This window comes from Corylus avellana, chromosome ca1 (assembly GCF_901000735.1).
Source record: "Corylus avellana chromosome ca1, CavTom2PMs-1.0".
In the NCBI taxonomy this organism is placed as follows: domain Eukaryota; kingdom Viridiplantae; phylum Streptophyta; class Magnoliopsida; order Fagales; family Betulaceae; genus Corylus; species Corylus avellana.
In genome coordinates this window covers 27,500,813-27,515,812 of record NC_081541.1, presented here as the reverse complement: position 1 = coordinate 27,515,812, position 15,000 = coordinate 27,500,813, and the positions used below count along the sequence as shown (strand labels likewise).

Genomic DNA, 15,000 nt, shown 5'->3' with positions numbered 1-15,000 from the left:
TTTATATGATGAGATAAGAAAAAAAAAATAGAGAAAATATTGACTTGAATCATTTATCTATTAGCTTTGCATAGTATATAATCATTAAATTGTGTTTCTCATTGTAATATGTAATCATTAAACTTTATCAATTACTAATGATAGGGGTGTCACTGGGGGCGATTTTCTAACCTAGCGGTTAGCGGTTAGAGGTTATTGGGTTTACTAACCGTAACCGCTAACCGCCTTTTTATATAATATATTTTTATAATTATAATTATAATAATATTTATACATATAACATAATCAATTGATCATTAAATCATTTGATTATATAATAACAAATTATACATATATAATATGACATAACTCATAAGTCATAAGTATGCAAGTTCATACTGATACAACAATCAAGTATCTAGAGACTTAGTTCCAATATGGACTTATAAACTTATAAGTTCATATATGTTACAAATTATAATTATGCATTATACATATATGCAATTATGCATATTGAATAATATAAATGTATAAGATCAATACTTAATCATATGATTCAATAACAATTCAAATACTTATTAAAGTGAATCATATTATTAATGTACAATGATAATGTGATTTTTATAATATCAAATTAAGTAATTAACATTGGATTAAACAATGTGTTACTTATAACCACAATTGAAGTGTTAATGTATTATCATTCTAATTTATACGATTATACAATAACAAATTATACATATATAATATGACATAAGTCATAAGTATACCAATTCATACTAATATAACAATTAAGCACCCAGAGACTTAGTTCCAATGTATATTATAAACTTATAAGTCTATATGTTATAAATTATAATTATACATATATGCATATGAATAATATAAATGTATAAGATCAATACTTAATTATATGATTCAATGACAATTCAAATACTTTATTCAAGTTAATCATATTATTAATGTACAAATCCTTATTAAAACTAAATGTTCTTTTAAAGTTTTTAAACGTTAAAACTAAATTTTAACAGGTTATGATTTATATTTAAGGAATTTTTTTAAAAGTACAAGTAAATGTAAATTTGGGATCAAATATTTTTGATTTTTCAATATGAGCTCATTTTATAGCAATTTGGCCCAAGAAGAAACTAAAAATGCAAAAAAAAAAAAAAAAGCAAATGAGGTAAAAATGTACAGTGATCCAAAAAAAGCCCAAAACTAAAAATTGGTTATATGTTTATCTTGAGAAAGCCCAAAAAAAAAAAAGGTCAAAACACCTAATTTTGAAAACATAGTTATAGCGGGCGGTTATATGTTTTACTAACCGCTAACCGCTAACTGCTAGGCGGTTACGGTTGCGGTTAGTAAAGTTTTATACCCGCTAAGGCAGTTACGATTAGCGATTTTTGCCAATAACCGCAATCAATATGAGGGTTATGTTGTGTCATCTGTTTATTTAAATGGGTCGTATTAGAATTGGACAAGGATTCCCTTACAATTTCAACAACAAAAAAATGTAGATTTTAAAATTATGAAAAATGCTACCTTCTTGAAATGTGATATGTTATCAAGTAAGGTAAAAATAATTTCCTCTCAAAAAGCTTATTCTTTACTTTCAAAGAGGAGCATATTCTTTAAAAAATCAATAAACAATTTTATACTCAAAAATTTTCTACTGAACAATAAGGTGATAAAAATATTCACAATTGTCACAGATAACATGTCAGTTTTTAATAAAGTGACATTTTACAAACATTTCAGACAAAGAATGGCATAATTTTAGAATTAAGAATTTATAAAGTTTTTAAATTGTAAGAGATATTTATGTTTATCCATGATAATCGAAGAGTCTGACCTACGTATTGCATTACGTCTGAATTAACATGTTTTGAAATTATCAACCCCGGTGGCGGCACGCCCATTGTTCAAGGGCATATACGACCGTTTTGTTGGGACTTTTGAGACATGCAACGACCGCCGCCTTGTAGTGGATGCTTTTACAGTACTGAATTTTCTTTTCCTTTCGTATAATTTGATTCATTTTCTTTGATCATTTGTTCAGTACAACCACCCCCACCATTCTCTCTCTCTCTCTCACACACATTTGGCGATGGATTCAAGCACCAATGAAATGACTCACGAATTCTTACCCTTCGTCAGAGTGTACAAAGATGGCCGCGTGGAGAGATTGGGGAGGTTCGCCGTCCCTGACCCTGCTCCCACGAGCCTATACCCCAAAACCCACGTCCAAACCAAAGATGTCGTCGTCTCATCCGAATCCGGCGTATCGGTCCGCCTCTTCCTCCCAAAAAACAGCCACCCGAATCACAAGTTGCCACTCGTCGTTCACTACCACGGTGGAGGCTTCTGCCTCGGATCGCCTTTCGATTGGGCCTCCATAATTTTCTTCAACTCCTCGCCGCAGAGGCCAACGCCATTGTCATCTCCGTTGACTATAGGCTTGCACCGGAGCACCCTCTACCAACCCTGCACAGGACTCGTGGGCCGCGCTGCAGTGGATCGCTACCCACTCTAACGGCCAAGGACCCGACCCATGGCTTATCGAGTATGCGGATTTCGGGCGGGTTTTCTTGGCGGGGGAGAGCACACTACGTGGCAGTTCAAGCTGGTGCCACCGAATTAGTTGACACTAACATTGTTGGGTTACTCTTATTGCACCCAGCTTTCGGTGGTAAAGAGCATAGAGCTCAATAAAATGTACAGCTTTATCTATCCAACGAGTACCGGGTTTAGTGACCCGATACTCTACCCGAAATTGGATCCGAATTTGTCGCGTATGGCTGGTGTGAAGGCGCTTGTTTGTGTGGCAGAGAAAGATTGGCTGCGAGATAGAGGGGTGGCGTATTCTGAAATATTGGGATAGAGTGGGTGAGTTGGAGCGGTGTCGTTTTATGATTCGGAAGGGGAGGAGCATGCCTTTTTTGTGTTGAATCCTGGTAGTGAAAAGATCAAGCCCTTGACTAAAGTCATGGCTGATTTTATAAATCAGGACTGACTTATTTCGGTTGTCGATCTTGTGGTAATTTAACTAAAAATAAATGAAATAAACGTTATTTAGTAGATTGTTATACTGATTATGGTGGTAGATCGGCATTTCAAAAATAAATTGTAGATTCTAAAATTATGGAATTTATGTCGTTCATTGCATCGAACCACTTGAAAAATACCACCTATTAAAAAGGTGAAAAAAAAAATTATATTTACCCCTTAAGTTTTCATTTGGTTTTAATTTAGTCATTGAGTTTTCAATTTCAAGTATATAGTCTTTAGGAAATTTCAAGTTTAAAATAGGTCCATTTTTAATTTACCGTCAAAGCTAATGGTTTGTCATTTGCCACATTTCTGATTTGACATGTCATAAACACTCCATTGCAATATAAGGTTAACAAGTGTTAAGTCATTTTAAAAAAAATAAATACACAAAAAGATTCAAAAAAATCCATTAAACTCACAATAAGTTAGTAATAAAAGACTCTGATTCTGTTGGTGTGGTATTGCATTGGGGTGTTGAGATGAACGTTGACATGTCAAATGAGACACGTGTGGTAGATGACAAACTGTTAATCTTGAAGGTAAATTGATAAAGTGACATATTTTAAACTTGAAAAAAACCTAAGGGCTTTATTCTTAAAATTGAAAGCCAAGGATTAAATTCAAATCAGATGAAAACCTAAGGACTAAATATGATTTTGCCCTTTTTATGGTATCAAGTACAGTAAATGGAAATCACAACTTGCAAAAAAACCCTAGCCTCTCTCTAGTCTCTCTTCGGTAAGACCCTGAAGAGGGATCGGATTCCATCCCTCCCTCCTCCCCCCATTTTTGGTTCTTTATTTCATTTTCTTTGCTATATTTTGATTTTGAAACCCAGCAACATTGTCTCTATTCAGCAACAGCAGCAACCGTCCCTTCCACCTAGTCTTTTGGCTTCTACTCGCGCTTGGATTTCGTTGATGTTTTGCTGGAAAACTTAGGTTGGCTCCTTGTGTTGCCGATCTACTTTTTTGTCACTGGCCCAAGTCTGTACGCACCACTACACGCGCCAAATGTGGTTCGTGCGAGCTGGAGCGTGGATTGTGTGGATCTCACGCGCTTTGCGGTGAGCCTCACGCGCCGAGTTTTCTCTATTGGATCTTGCTATTGATGCTGGTTTTCTTTGTTTTGTTCTTATTTTGTTGTGTTATCTTGGCCTTTGAGTTGAGGAGGGATGGTTTTGGTGTGAGGGGTTTGTCTCATGGCCGAGTCAATAAAACTTATTTCTTTAGGGATAAGACCTACCCATGTATTCAGATCTAGTTTGCCCAGAGTAGATTTGCCTCTTAAATGAAGTGTGCACATGGATTGGATTGGAGGAGGTAGATACGCTTTTTCATAGGGGTGCAAAGGCGGTTACGGTTAGCGGTTAGTGGCAATAACCGCTAACCGTAACCGCCTTAGCGGTTAATAGATTTCACTAACAGCAACCGCTAACCGTTAGGCGGTTAGCGGTTAGCAGTTAACCGCCGGTTAGGGGTTAGCGAAATAGATAACCGCCCGCTAACTACTTTTTTAAAATTGGGCTTTTTTTTTTGCTTTTTGAGCTTAATCGTTAGGCGGTTAGCGGTTAGCGATTAACCGCCGGTTAGGGGTTAGCGAAATAGATAACCGCCCGCTAACTGCTTTTTTAAAATTGGGCTTTTATTTTTGCTTTTTGAGCTTTCTTTAGGGCTTTTTGGACCTTTTTTTACCCTCATTTTTTTTTTCTTGTATTTTTAATATCTTCTAAATCCTAAATTCCTAAAGTATCTAATAATGCTTTAATTAAATTGTAGACTTGTAGTTATAAGTAATATATTGTTTAATTCAATTGAATCAATTGTGATTATCATTGTACATGAATCATATGATTAACTTGTAGACTTATGACTTATGAGTTATGTCATATTATATATGCATTATTTATTATTATATAATCATATCATTTAATGATCAAGTCATCATGTGATATAATCATATCAATTATAATGATAATATATAAATTACTAAAATTATAATGATAATACATTAATACTTAAATTGTGTTTATAAGTAACACATTGGTCATTGTTTAATCCAATGTCAATTACTTAATTTGATATTATACGAATCATATCATCATTGTACATTAATATTATGATTCACTTGAAGTCTTGAATAAAATATTTGAATTGTCATTGAATCATATGATTAAGTATTGATATTATACATTTATATTATTCATATACATATGTAGACTTATATAGACTTATAACATATATAGACTTATAAGTTTATAACATACATTGGAAATAAGTCTCTAGATATTTAATTGTTGTATTAGTATGAATTGATATACTTATGAGTTATGTCATATTATAGATGTATAATTTGTTATTATATAATCAAATGATTTAATGATCAATCTCATGTGATATAATCATATAAATTATAATGATAATATATTAATACTCAAATTGTGATTTAATTATTTTTTTAAAAAAAAAATTGTAATTTAATGATCAAATGATTATATGATATAATCATATAAATTATAGTGATAATATATTAATACTCAAATTGTGATTTAATTATTTTTTAAAAAAATTGTGATTTAATGATCAAGTGATTATGTTATATGTATAAATATTTTTATAATTACAATTATAAAAATATATTATATAAAAAGGCGGTTAGCGGTTACGGTTAGTAGACTCAATAACCGTTAACCGCTAACCGCTAGGCGGTTATAGCGGTTAGGCGATTAGCGGTTAATGCGGTTAGGCGGTTAAGCGGTTAGCGGTTAAAACCGCCTGCCTTTGCACCCCTACTTTTTCATGATTAGATTTTCAGTATATCTACAATGTAGTACTTTTCATAGCTTTTGGCTATGTTTCTCTATAAGAGTTTTATGGATCACTTATTATGGAATGAAGATGAAAGAATTCCCTCAAAAAAAAAAAGTGCGATAAAAGGAATTTTTTCTAAAAAAAATTATTCTTCACATTTGAAATGAAGCTTATTCTTTTAAAAAATTAATCGACAATGTCCATTAAAATTTAAGAGAAGTTTATTCTTTAAGACAAGCTTATTCTTTAAAATTTATTCTAACATTGTCTATTATTATTAAAAAAAGCATATTATTTTCACATGTTTAAAGGACGCATGTCATTTTTATAGATTAAGTTGAAGAAATTTTCTCCAACCCAGTTTAAAAATAAACTCTGTCCATTTTGTTATGAGTCTAGTAGTAGAGGTTAAAATATCTTAGAGATAATAAGTTATCTTTATTGACAACATTAGAATTAAGATTAAAATTAAAATATTAGACTACATTATTCATATTAGTCTTTTATTTTTATTATGCATTATTGTAACCTTCTATTTAAAGACATCATTAAGCTCATTAATAAAATTAAGCAAAAATTATTATTATTATTCAACTCTTGAATTAATTTAAGAAGTGTTAAAATTCTTCGAATACCCTTCTTTATCTCTCAAGTGCTTGAACAATTTAAGCCCCTAACAAATTTTCTACTCAAACCTTTCAAACTTTGTCTATAAAACAACAAGCTGATAAAAATATTATCAATTGTCATAAATAACAAGTCATCCTTTTAATTAAGTGATATTTTTTTTTTTTTTTGAATCAAAAAACTGCATTCTCATTAATGAAATTCAATGGCAATTGGAGCAACTTGCTCCATTTGCAAAATCTCAGAGATACACTCAGGTGGTTTATAGAACCACGTGTTATCCAAAAAACTCCTTATAGCTAGTTTCGACAGTGTATGAGCTGCCTTATTTCCTTCCCTACGCACAAAAGTAAAACACCATTGCGTCATGGCCTGTAGTTCATGCTTGATGTCTTTCACCACGAAACCCATACTGCTCCAGTCCGGATCGGATGAATTAACCGCAGTAATCACCATCTTTGCGTCTCCTTCGAAATGAACGTGTTCAAGCCCCAAAGATCTGCAGAATTGAATGGCTATAAGTGCTGCCCTTGCCTCCGCTTGTGCTACCTCCAGATTACCCCTCAGAGTTTTGCTGCAGGCCGCGAGGAGCTACCCTTGATCACCCCTCAGGGTTTTGCGTCTCCTTCGAAGTGATATTTTTCAAACGGTTCAGACAAAGACCGGCATGAATTTTAGAATTTAGAATTTGTTTTTGTTGGGATTAAATTCTCATGTGGTTTAACAACTTTATTTTTATTCCCATCAGTTTCGTTTTGTATCACAGATAGTACCTTAATAATGGTTAAAAATAGAGATAGTACCTCCGTCTAAATTCCGTTCAAAAATTGATGGAAATCCAAGTCAGCACCCCTAAAAAATTGACATGGGTCCATATACATAATTAGAAATAAAAAATTAAAAAAAAAAATCGAAATTGAATAGTGATCAATTACAAGCCTAATGGTAACTTTAAGAGCCACATCATTCTTGGAAGGACACAAGAGAGACTTGTAACGTTACTCGTGAACATATATTATAAGTTCGACTCAACTCGTTAACTTGCTCGTATGTATATATTGTATAATAATATCCTATATAAATATAATATTGTAATGTACAAGTATTAACATATAAACTTGTTAGTTAATAGAGTAATGAAAGATGGCATTTCATAGGCTAGTATGCAGATACAAACGACTAGGAGGATGACGGTAAAAATTAGTCCATTATTATTATTCTTTTTTTTCTCTTTCTTTCTGTAAGTCTTTACTGAGCTACATCACGTCATTTTTTTAATGGTGTTGACGTGACTTTCTATTAAATTTTAAATGAAATTTAAATGAAAGTACTATCTTTATTTTTATGTAAATCCGAGATATCTTTTGTGATAAAAACTAAAATTTAGGCAAAAAAAAATTAAGTTGTTAAATCACCTGGGACAAAAATTTATTTAACCCAAATATTTATTTTTTTTAATAATTAAACATATTTTTGTGATCACGATTGGCCGAAACCAGACTCATTTGCAGCCCTATGACAAAGAGGACCAATCCGAGCAAGGGTTGACCATGGATAGTGATGAGTTGTTTTTATCCTGATACGGCAGCCCAATAAACAACATTTACTTGTGAATGAAATCAAAAACATGATCTGTTGGTAGTTGGTAAAATCCTTTCTATAATTTGATCTCATTTTCTCTTTCGTTTGGTAAGCTTCTTTCTCCTCTCTCACAACCTCAGACGCATATTTTGGAATGGATTCCAGCACCAACGAAACAACCCATGAATTCCCACCCTACTTCAAAGTATACAAAGATGGCCGCGTTGAGAGGTACGGGGTCCCTGACTGTTTTCCTACTGGTCTAGACCCCAAAACCCACGTACAATCCAGAGACGTCGTCGTCTCTTCCGAATCCGGCGTCTCTGCCCGCCTCTTCCTCCCAAAAATCAACGGCCCAGATCACAAGTTGCCACTCATCGTTCACTACCACGGTGGAGCCTTCTGCGTTGGATCCCCTTTCAACAAGACCTTCCATAATTTTCTTCTCTCTCTCGCCTCCGCGGCACGTGCGGTTGTTATCTCCGTTGACTACAGGCTTGCCCCGGAGCACCCTCTACCAACCGCGCATCAGGACTCGTGGGCCGCACTGCAGTGGATCGCTACCCACTCGAAAGGTCAAGGACCCGACCCGTGGCTGAACGAGCATGCTGATTTCGGGCGGGTTTTCTTGGCGGGGGAGAGCGCCGGGGCCAACATAGCCCACTACGTTGCTGTTCAGGCTGGCGCGAGCGGGTTGGCTGGCCCTAACATTCTCGGGTTACTATTGGTTCACCCATTTTTCGGTGGTAAAGAGTCCAGTAAAATGTACGGTGTTATGTACCCAACGAGCGCCGGGTTAAGTGACCCGATAATGTACCCGGAAGTGGATCCGAAATTGCCGAGTATGGCTGGGGGGAAGGTGCTGGTTTGTGTGGCGGAGAAAGATTCGTTGCGAGATATAGGGTTGGGTTATTCAGAGGCTTTGAGAAAGAGTGGGTGGGGTGGGACCCTGTGTTCTTATGAGACGGAAGGAGAGGGGCATGGGTTTTTTCTGTTGAATCCTAGGAGTCACAAGGTGGAGCCCCTGATTCAAGCCATGGTTGATTTCATAAATCTGGACTGATCGAGTTATTTTGTTTGTCATGCTGTACCTGGTAGTTTCAAATCTATGTGCTCCTTTATAGTCTTTTGTTTGTTTGTTTAGTGTTTGATTATTAGATTATGTGTTTACACGTTGATTGACGGGCTGTGTGTAAAATTCATGGATTATTGACGATGAAGCACCATTAAGGTTCAAAGGAAACCAATTAAGTTACTTTCACAACTCTAAGGTTCATATTATGCCTCCTCCTCCTCAACAAACATATGATCATAACAATCACCCACTTTGTCTACTTGTGAGACATTGAGTTGCAACTCATCAACTTACACCACTCGCTGGTGAGCGTGTATGGGTGGGTGGGACGACCTGCAGGGCCAGCCCAACCCTTAAGCAAGTTAGGCTGTCACACATAAGGTCTCTAATTTAATAAGGTTGTCAATTAATAAATTTCTTTTTTTAAAAAAAAAATATTCATAAAAAAAAAAAAAAAAAAAATTAAAGACCTAATTGTCGTCAATAGATACACTTTAATTAATGGTCTAAAAAGATACACTTTAATTAAGGCCCATTACTTAATTTTTTTTTAAAAAAGGCATTAATATCATTTGATTCTCCAACATTAGAAAATAAATAAGACTTACAACATTAATAGTAATAAATATAATAATAAAATATTCAACTCTATATATTTCGATGGAAAGTTTATAAAATATTTTATACGGTAATTAATCAGTAATTTTGCATTCCAAAAAGCGAGAAGAATAATTTTTAAATAAAAATACAATAATATTATTAAAATAAATATTATTTATTTAGTATTTAAATATAGAAAAGAAAAAATGCTTCACTTAAAATTTTTGTGTTAAGCCTTAAAATATATTGAGCCAGCCCTAGCCGAGGGGCTTCGGTGGGTTGCGACTTTAATAATAATATATTTACATAGATTATGGCCACTGCTTGACTTAGTGGGCAATTTGAATTTTCTTCTTTCTTCTTCCATGGTGATGAAAAACATGACTGGGATGAGGGATGAAGAACTTTCTAGTCTTCTCCGTGTTCTCAAAAAGTAAGAATCCTAGTCCAACCAGGATACACGGCCAAGGGGGGAATTATCCTCTTGGTGCGTCATTTGCACCTCCTAGGTCCAGGGATAGGGTGCGTGGCCAACCCCCCGTCACGCAAGCCACAACTCACCTCCCTCTTTCTTTATTTTTATTTTGTGTCAAGTTAAGATGATATTGTTGTCCACATAGAACTATTTGTTTTGGTTTATGGTCTTTTGTTTACGTACGTATCACAATTTTAATTAAAACCCTTTACAACAAGTGTATGGATCGAATAATTTGATCATTTTTAAACTTAAAAAATTGATTTGTCAAAAAAAAAAAGAAGATAAACCTCATGGTCTTGTTAAAAAAGCGGATTAATAACCTGGTTGGAAGCTTGCGACCCGGATTGTTGAGATGACATTTTATGGGCATGAGTAAACGATTGTGATTTGCTCCATTGCAGCCCGTGTAACAAGGAATTTTTTATTTTTTATTTTTTAAATTTATTTAAATAAGCTCGTTGAATTGTTCGCCATAGCATGCAAGTGAGTGAACATATGAACGCGAGTAATTTTATAAGTCTATTTTATGATCCTTTTGAGTCATTTTAAAAATGATGTAGTTATTAAAATTACTATTTGATCAAAATCTAATAATTATCAATTACAAACTCAATAGTGATTTTAATAGTCACATCATTTTTGGAAGGACTTAAGAAGGACACGATAGGAACTTATAGCATTACTCTGAAAGCATCTAAAAAAACTTTTATTTTTATTTTTATTTTTATTTTTTTAAGTACATTCAGAATTCACAGAGGGTCCCACACTCCGTCACTTTAGTATTTTTTTGGTTTTTTTTACCCAATTCTTTTTTTTTTTTTTTGAATGAAAGACTCAAATATTCTTATTAATAAAGATCAGGAGGTGGAATTAGGGACCCTATCAACACTCATGAGATAGAGCTAATTGCTCCATCAATACAATATCACTAATACAATTTGGAGTTTGGTTCCTCCATATTCTATCATTGACATCTGTTATGGCTGCTTTTGCAAGCCTGTGTACAGCCTCATTTCCTTCCTGATGAACAAAAACACAAGTCCACCGAGGGAGTGTCCGTAGAAGGTGCCGAGTATCGTCCACTAGGTGTCCAAATCGACTCCACGTACTCATTGAAGAGTTGACAACCTACACTATTTGCTTAGCATCTCCCTCCAGGATAAGGTGTTGCAGTCCCAAATCCATACTAAGACGAGTTGCATGAAAGGCTCCTAAAGCTTCCCCAGTAGACAGCTCCAAAGAACCCAATCTTGTCTTGCTCATTGCCGCAATGACCTGCCCTTTCTCCTTTCAGATTACGACTTCGATTCCCACTTTATCATGAGTTTTGTCTATGGCCACATCCCAATTTGCTTTGAACCATCCTTGACCAGGGGCTGTCCATAATTTCCCACGATCAATAGGATTCACTGCATCTCGTTAAGAACCCTGGTCGTGAAGCTTTTGGAACTCCGCGATAGACTCAGCTGATTTCTGCAAAATAGTGCTTCGGCTGGAAAACTGTCCCTCGTGGATCCATGTGTTTCTACGGAACCATATCTGTTGAGCTAAGCTCATAAACACCATATAATCTTCCAAGTTGCGTCTCAGAAAAATTTGTTCCACTAGCTGCAAGAAATTGGTCCCCTTTTGCTTACATTTTTGGAACACCCTTTTGCTACTTCTCCAGACGTCCGAAGCTTCTGGGCATCCCCATAACTCATGCAACACCGTCTCGGGTTCCTTCTTGCAAATCGGCACATAGGCTCCTTCACCACCTTTCGCCTCTGAAGATTATCCTTAGTCAGTAGGAGGTTGTGGCAAGCTCACCAAAAAAAGTTTCTAGCAGCATTTGGGAGAGGTATTTTCCAGATGGTCTTCCATAGAAAACTCTCCTCTTTCTGGGTTGAACCTTTCGGATTTCTCCTGTGTTCCAACTCATTGGCTAAGTGATAGGCACTTTTGACCGAGAAAACCCCCGAATTCGTCCCCCTCCAAATCTGAAGATTTGGTTGGTTCAACTGGCTAATATGAATGGACTTAATTGCTGCCACCTCCTCCTCAGAAAAAGATACTTGATAGCAAATTTTGATTCCATCCTACATTTTCCCAGTCAAAGAGCTCACTCACTTTGCTTCTTGGATCCAACATCGTCGGAAGGGATTGGAGCCTGTAAGTGGATGGAATTGGGATCCATCTATACCCCCAGATATTTACCGATTGCCCATTACCAATGCGCCATATCATTCCCTCCTCAACAAGATCCCTAGCGCCTTGGATGCTTCTCCAAGCAAAAGATGGTTTCGTGGTCAATTTACTTCCAATAAAGAGTTATTTAGATAGTATTTTGCCTTGAGGATTCTAGCCGTGAGACTTTTCGGGGCTTGTAACAATTGCCAGTATTGTTTCGCCAATAGGGCCTTATTAAAATTCACTAAGTCGCGGAAGCCCATTCCACCACGGTCTTTCAACATGGACATTTTACTCCACCTTATTCAATAAATACGAGACTCATTTTCTTGAGACCCCCACCAAAACTTCTACATCAAAGAATTAATTTCGGTGAATAAACCCTCTGGAAGAAGGAATATACTCATGCTATATAACAGGATTGCTTGGATCGCTCCTTTCAACAAAATCTCATTTCCAGCTTGTGATAACAATTTTAGCTTCCAATCTCCGAGACGCCTACGAACTCTGTCCTTGATACTCTTGAAAGCCTGATTGCGAGATTTTCCTACAAGAGCAGGTAAGCCAAGATATTTGTCGTATCTCTGAGTGGCAAAAATCCCTTATAATCTCAAAATCTATGTCTTTGGATCTGGGGTAGTGTTGTGGCTAAAAAAAAATAGATGTTTTAGCTCAGTTTAACCGCTATCCCGAGGCCTTCTCGTACATATGTAGAATTTTTGTTAGTTGATGCCAATGAGTGGGGATAGCTTTACAAAATAGCAAGCTATTGTCAACAAAGAAGAGGTGGTTTAACCGAGGCCCTGTCTTAAAGGTAGGAACTCTGGGTAATTCACCATTGCTCTCCGCCCGTGACAAAAGGGAGCTAAAAGCTTCTGCACATAACAAAAACAAATAAAGTGAGATAGGATCCCCTTGTCGGATACTCCTACAAGGGATAATCCACCCCGTTGGAGATCCATTAACAAGGACCTTATATGTAGCCGATGTGACACACATCATTATCATCTGGATCCATCTCTTATCAAAACCCATCCTACATATGAGTACTTCCAAAAAATTTCATTCCACCCTGTCATAGACTTTGCTCATGTCGAGCTTTACGCCATATGACCTACTTTCCCCGACATCCTCGACTGCATTGTATGTAGCATCTCATAAGCAGCCAAGATGTTGTCCGTTATGAGCTGCGCCGGTGTGAATGCACTTTGGTTATGGAAAATAATTTTAGGGAACACTAATTTAAGTCCACTCGCAAGGGTTTTGGAAATCAACTTGTAAAAGACGTTACAGAGACTTATGGGCCAGAATTCAGTAACACAAGTTGGATTTGCAATTTTTGGTGTCAATGCAATATAGGTTAAATTGAGCTCTTTATTCATGCATCTATTATTCAAAGTATGAATTATAACTTGGCTAACCTCTTCTCCAATGGACGCCCAATTTTTTTGAAAAAAACTAGCGGAAAACCCATCAGCACTGGGTGCTTTTAAAGAGTCCATTTGAGTGAGAGCTCTCCCCACCTCTTCATCCGTAAATTCTTTCAAAAGGGAGTCATTAATAGATTGAGTCACCATTGCGTCCATGGTCTCCAGAATCGACTCCAGGTTTCTCGACCCTCCGGCAGTGAACAATTCTTGAAAGTATCGAACAAATGCATCTCCAACGAGTTCTTGAGTCTCCCACTTTTGTCCATGTGCATCGATGATATCCACAAGCAAACTAGATTTTTTCTTCTAACTCACACAAGCGTGAAAATACCGAGTATTTCGATCCCCAAAACTCAACCAATCTTTTTTTGCTCTGTGTCGCCAAAAAAGATCATCCTCGGTCTGTTTCTCGGCCAAATCAGCTTTCAGCTTGTGTAATAGAGAACTAGTCGTACCATCTGAGTGAGACTGGGCAGTGAGCAGGTTGGCTAATAGTTGTTGAATCTGCTGACCCATGTTCCTCCCATGCACCCTTTGCCACTCCTTCATACCCCTTTTGCTAGCATTTAATTTTCCTTCCACGGATTTCCACGTTCCATGATTTGTTTTCTTTACCCTCCATATCTTTTTAATTACTTCTTTGCACTCGTTGTTGTCTGCCCACTTCGCCTCAAAATGGAACCCCCGTCCCTTTCTGTGTATTATAGAACTACCATCTGCGTTAATGGAAAATGGGAGATGATTTGAGAATGCTGCAACTTCGAGGGAGACTTCCACCTTGGGGAACTGAACCATCCATGCATGGTTGGCCACTGCTCTATCTAGTTTTTTCATAGTAAAATTTTGGAGAAATTTCACTGAAGATTCCTAAATTTTTACCAATTTTGAAATATCTCCTTAAACTTTAAAAATTTTTAATTTGGTTATCTGAATTTTTAATTGATTTCAATTTAAACCCCTTGGTCAAATTAAATCGTTAATTTATAACAGCAAGCCCTAAAAAGATTAAAATGCTCTTGATTTTCGTTTTTTTTAATAAAAAAGAAAATTAATAAAACAAAAAAAAGACCACACGGGTCGGGCCAGACCCACGGGTGGGTCTCTGTCAGCAAGTCTGCTGGCCGTGACCCAGTGTACCACGCGGTCTATTCTTGGCCACCGATTTCTTCCCATCGACACTGATTTCTTCCAATTCCA

General features: G+C 36.1%; 1 protein-coding gene and 1 pseudogene across 1 annotated transcript; both read left to right on the top strand.

Annotated features, from left to right (window-relative positions):
- Positions 1-2,089: 2,089 nt before the first annotated feature.
- Positions 2,090-2,995, top strand: LOC132168524 (2-hydroxyisoflavanone dehydratase-like; annotated as a pseudogene).
- A 5,101-nt stretch (positions 2,996-8,096) lies between these two features.
- On the top strand, positions 8,097-9,251 carry LOC132167383 (2-hydroxyisoflavanone dehydratase-like). The gene has a single exon (XM_059578343.1). It carries the CDS (start codon positions 8,206-8,208, stop codon positions 9,112-9,114), a length of 909 nt encoding a protein of 302 aa, XP_059434326.1. The 5' UTR covers positions 8,097-8,205; the 3' UTR covers positions 9,115-9,251.
- The last annotated feature ends 5,749 nt before the right edge of the window (positions 9,252-15,000 follow it).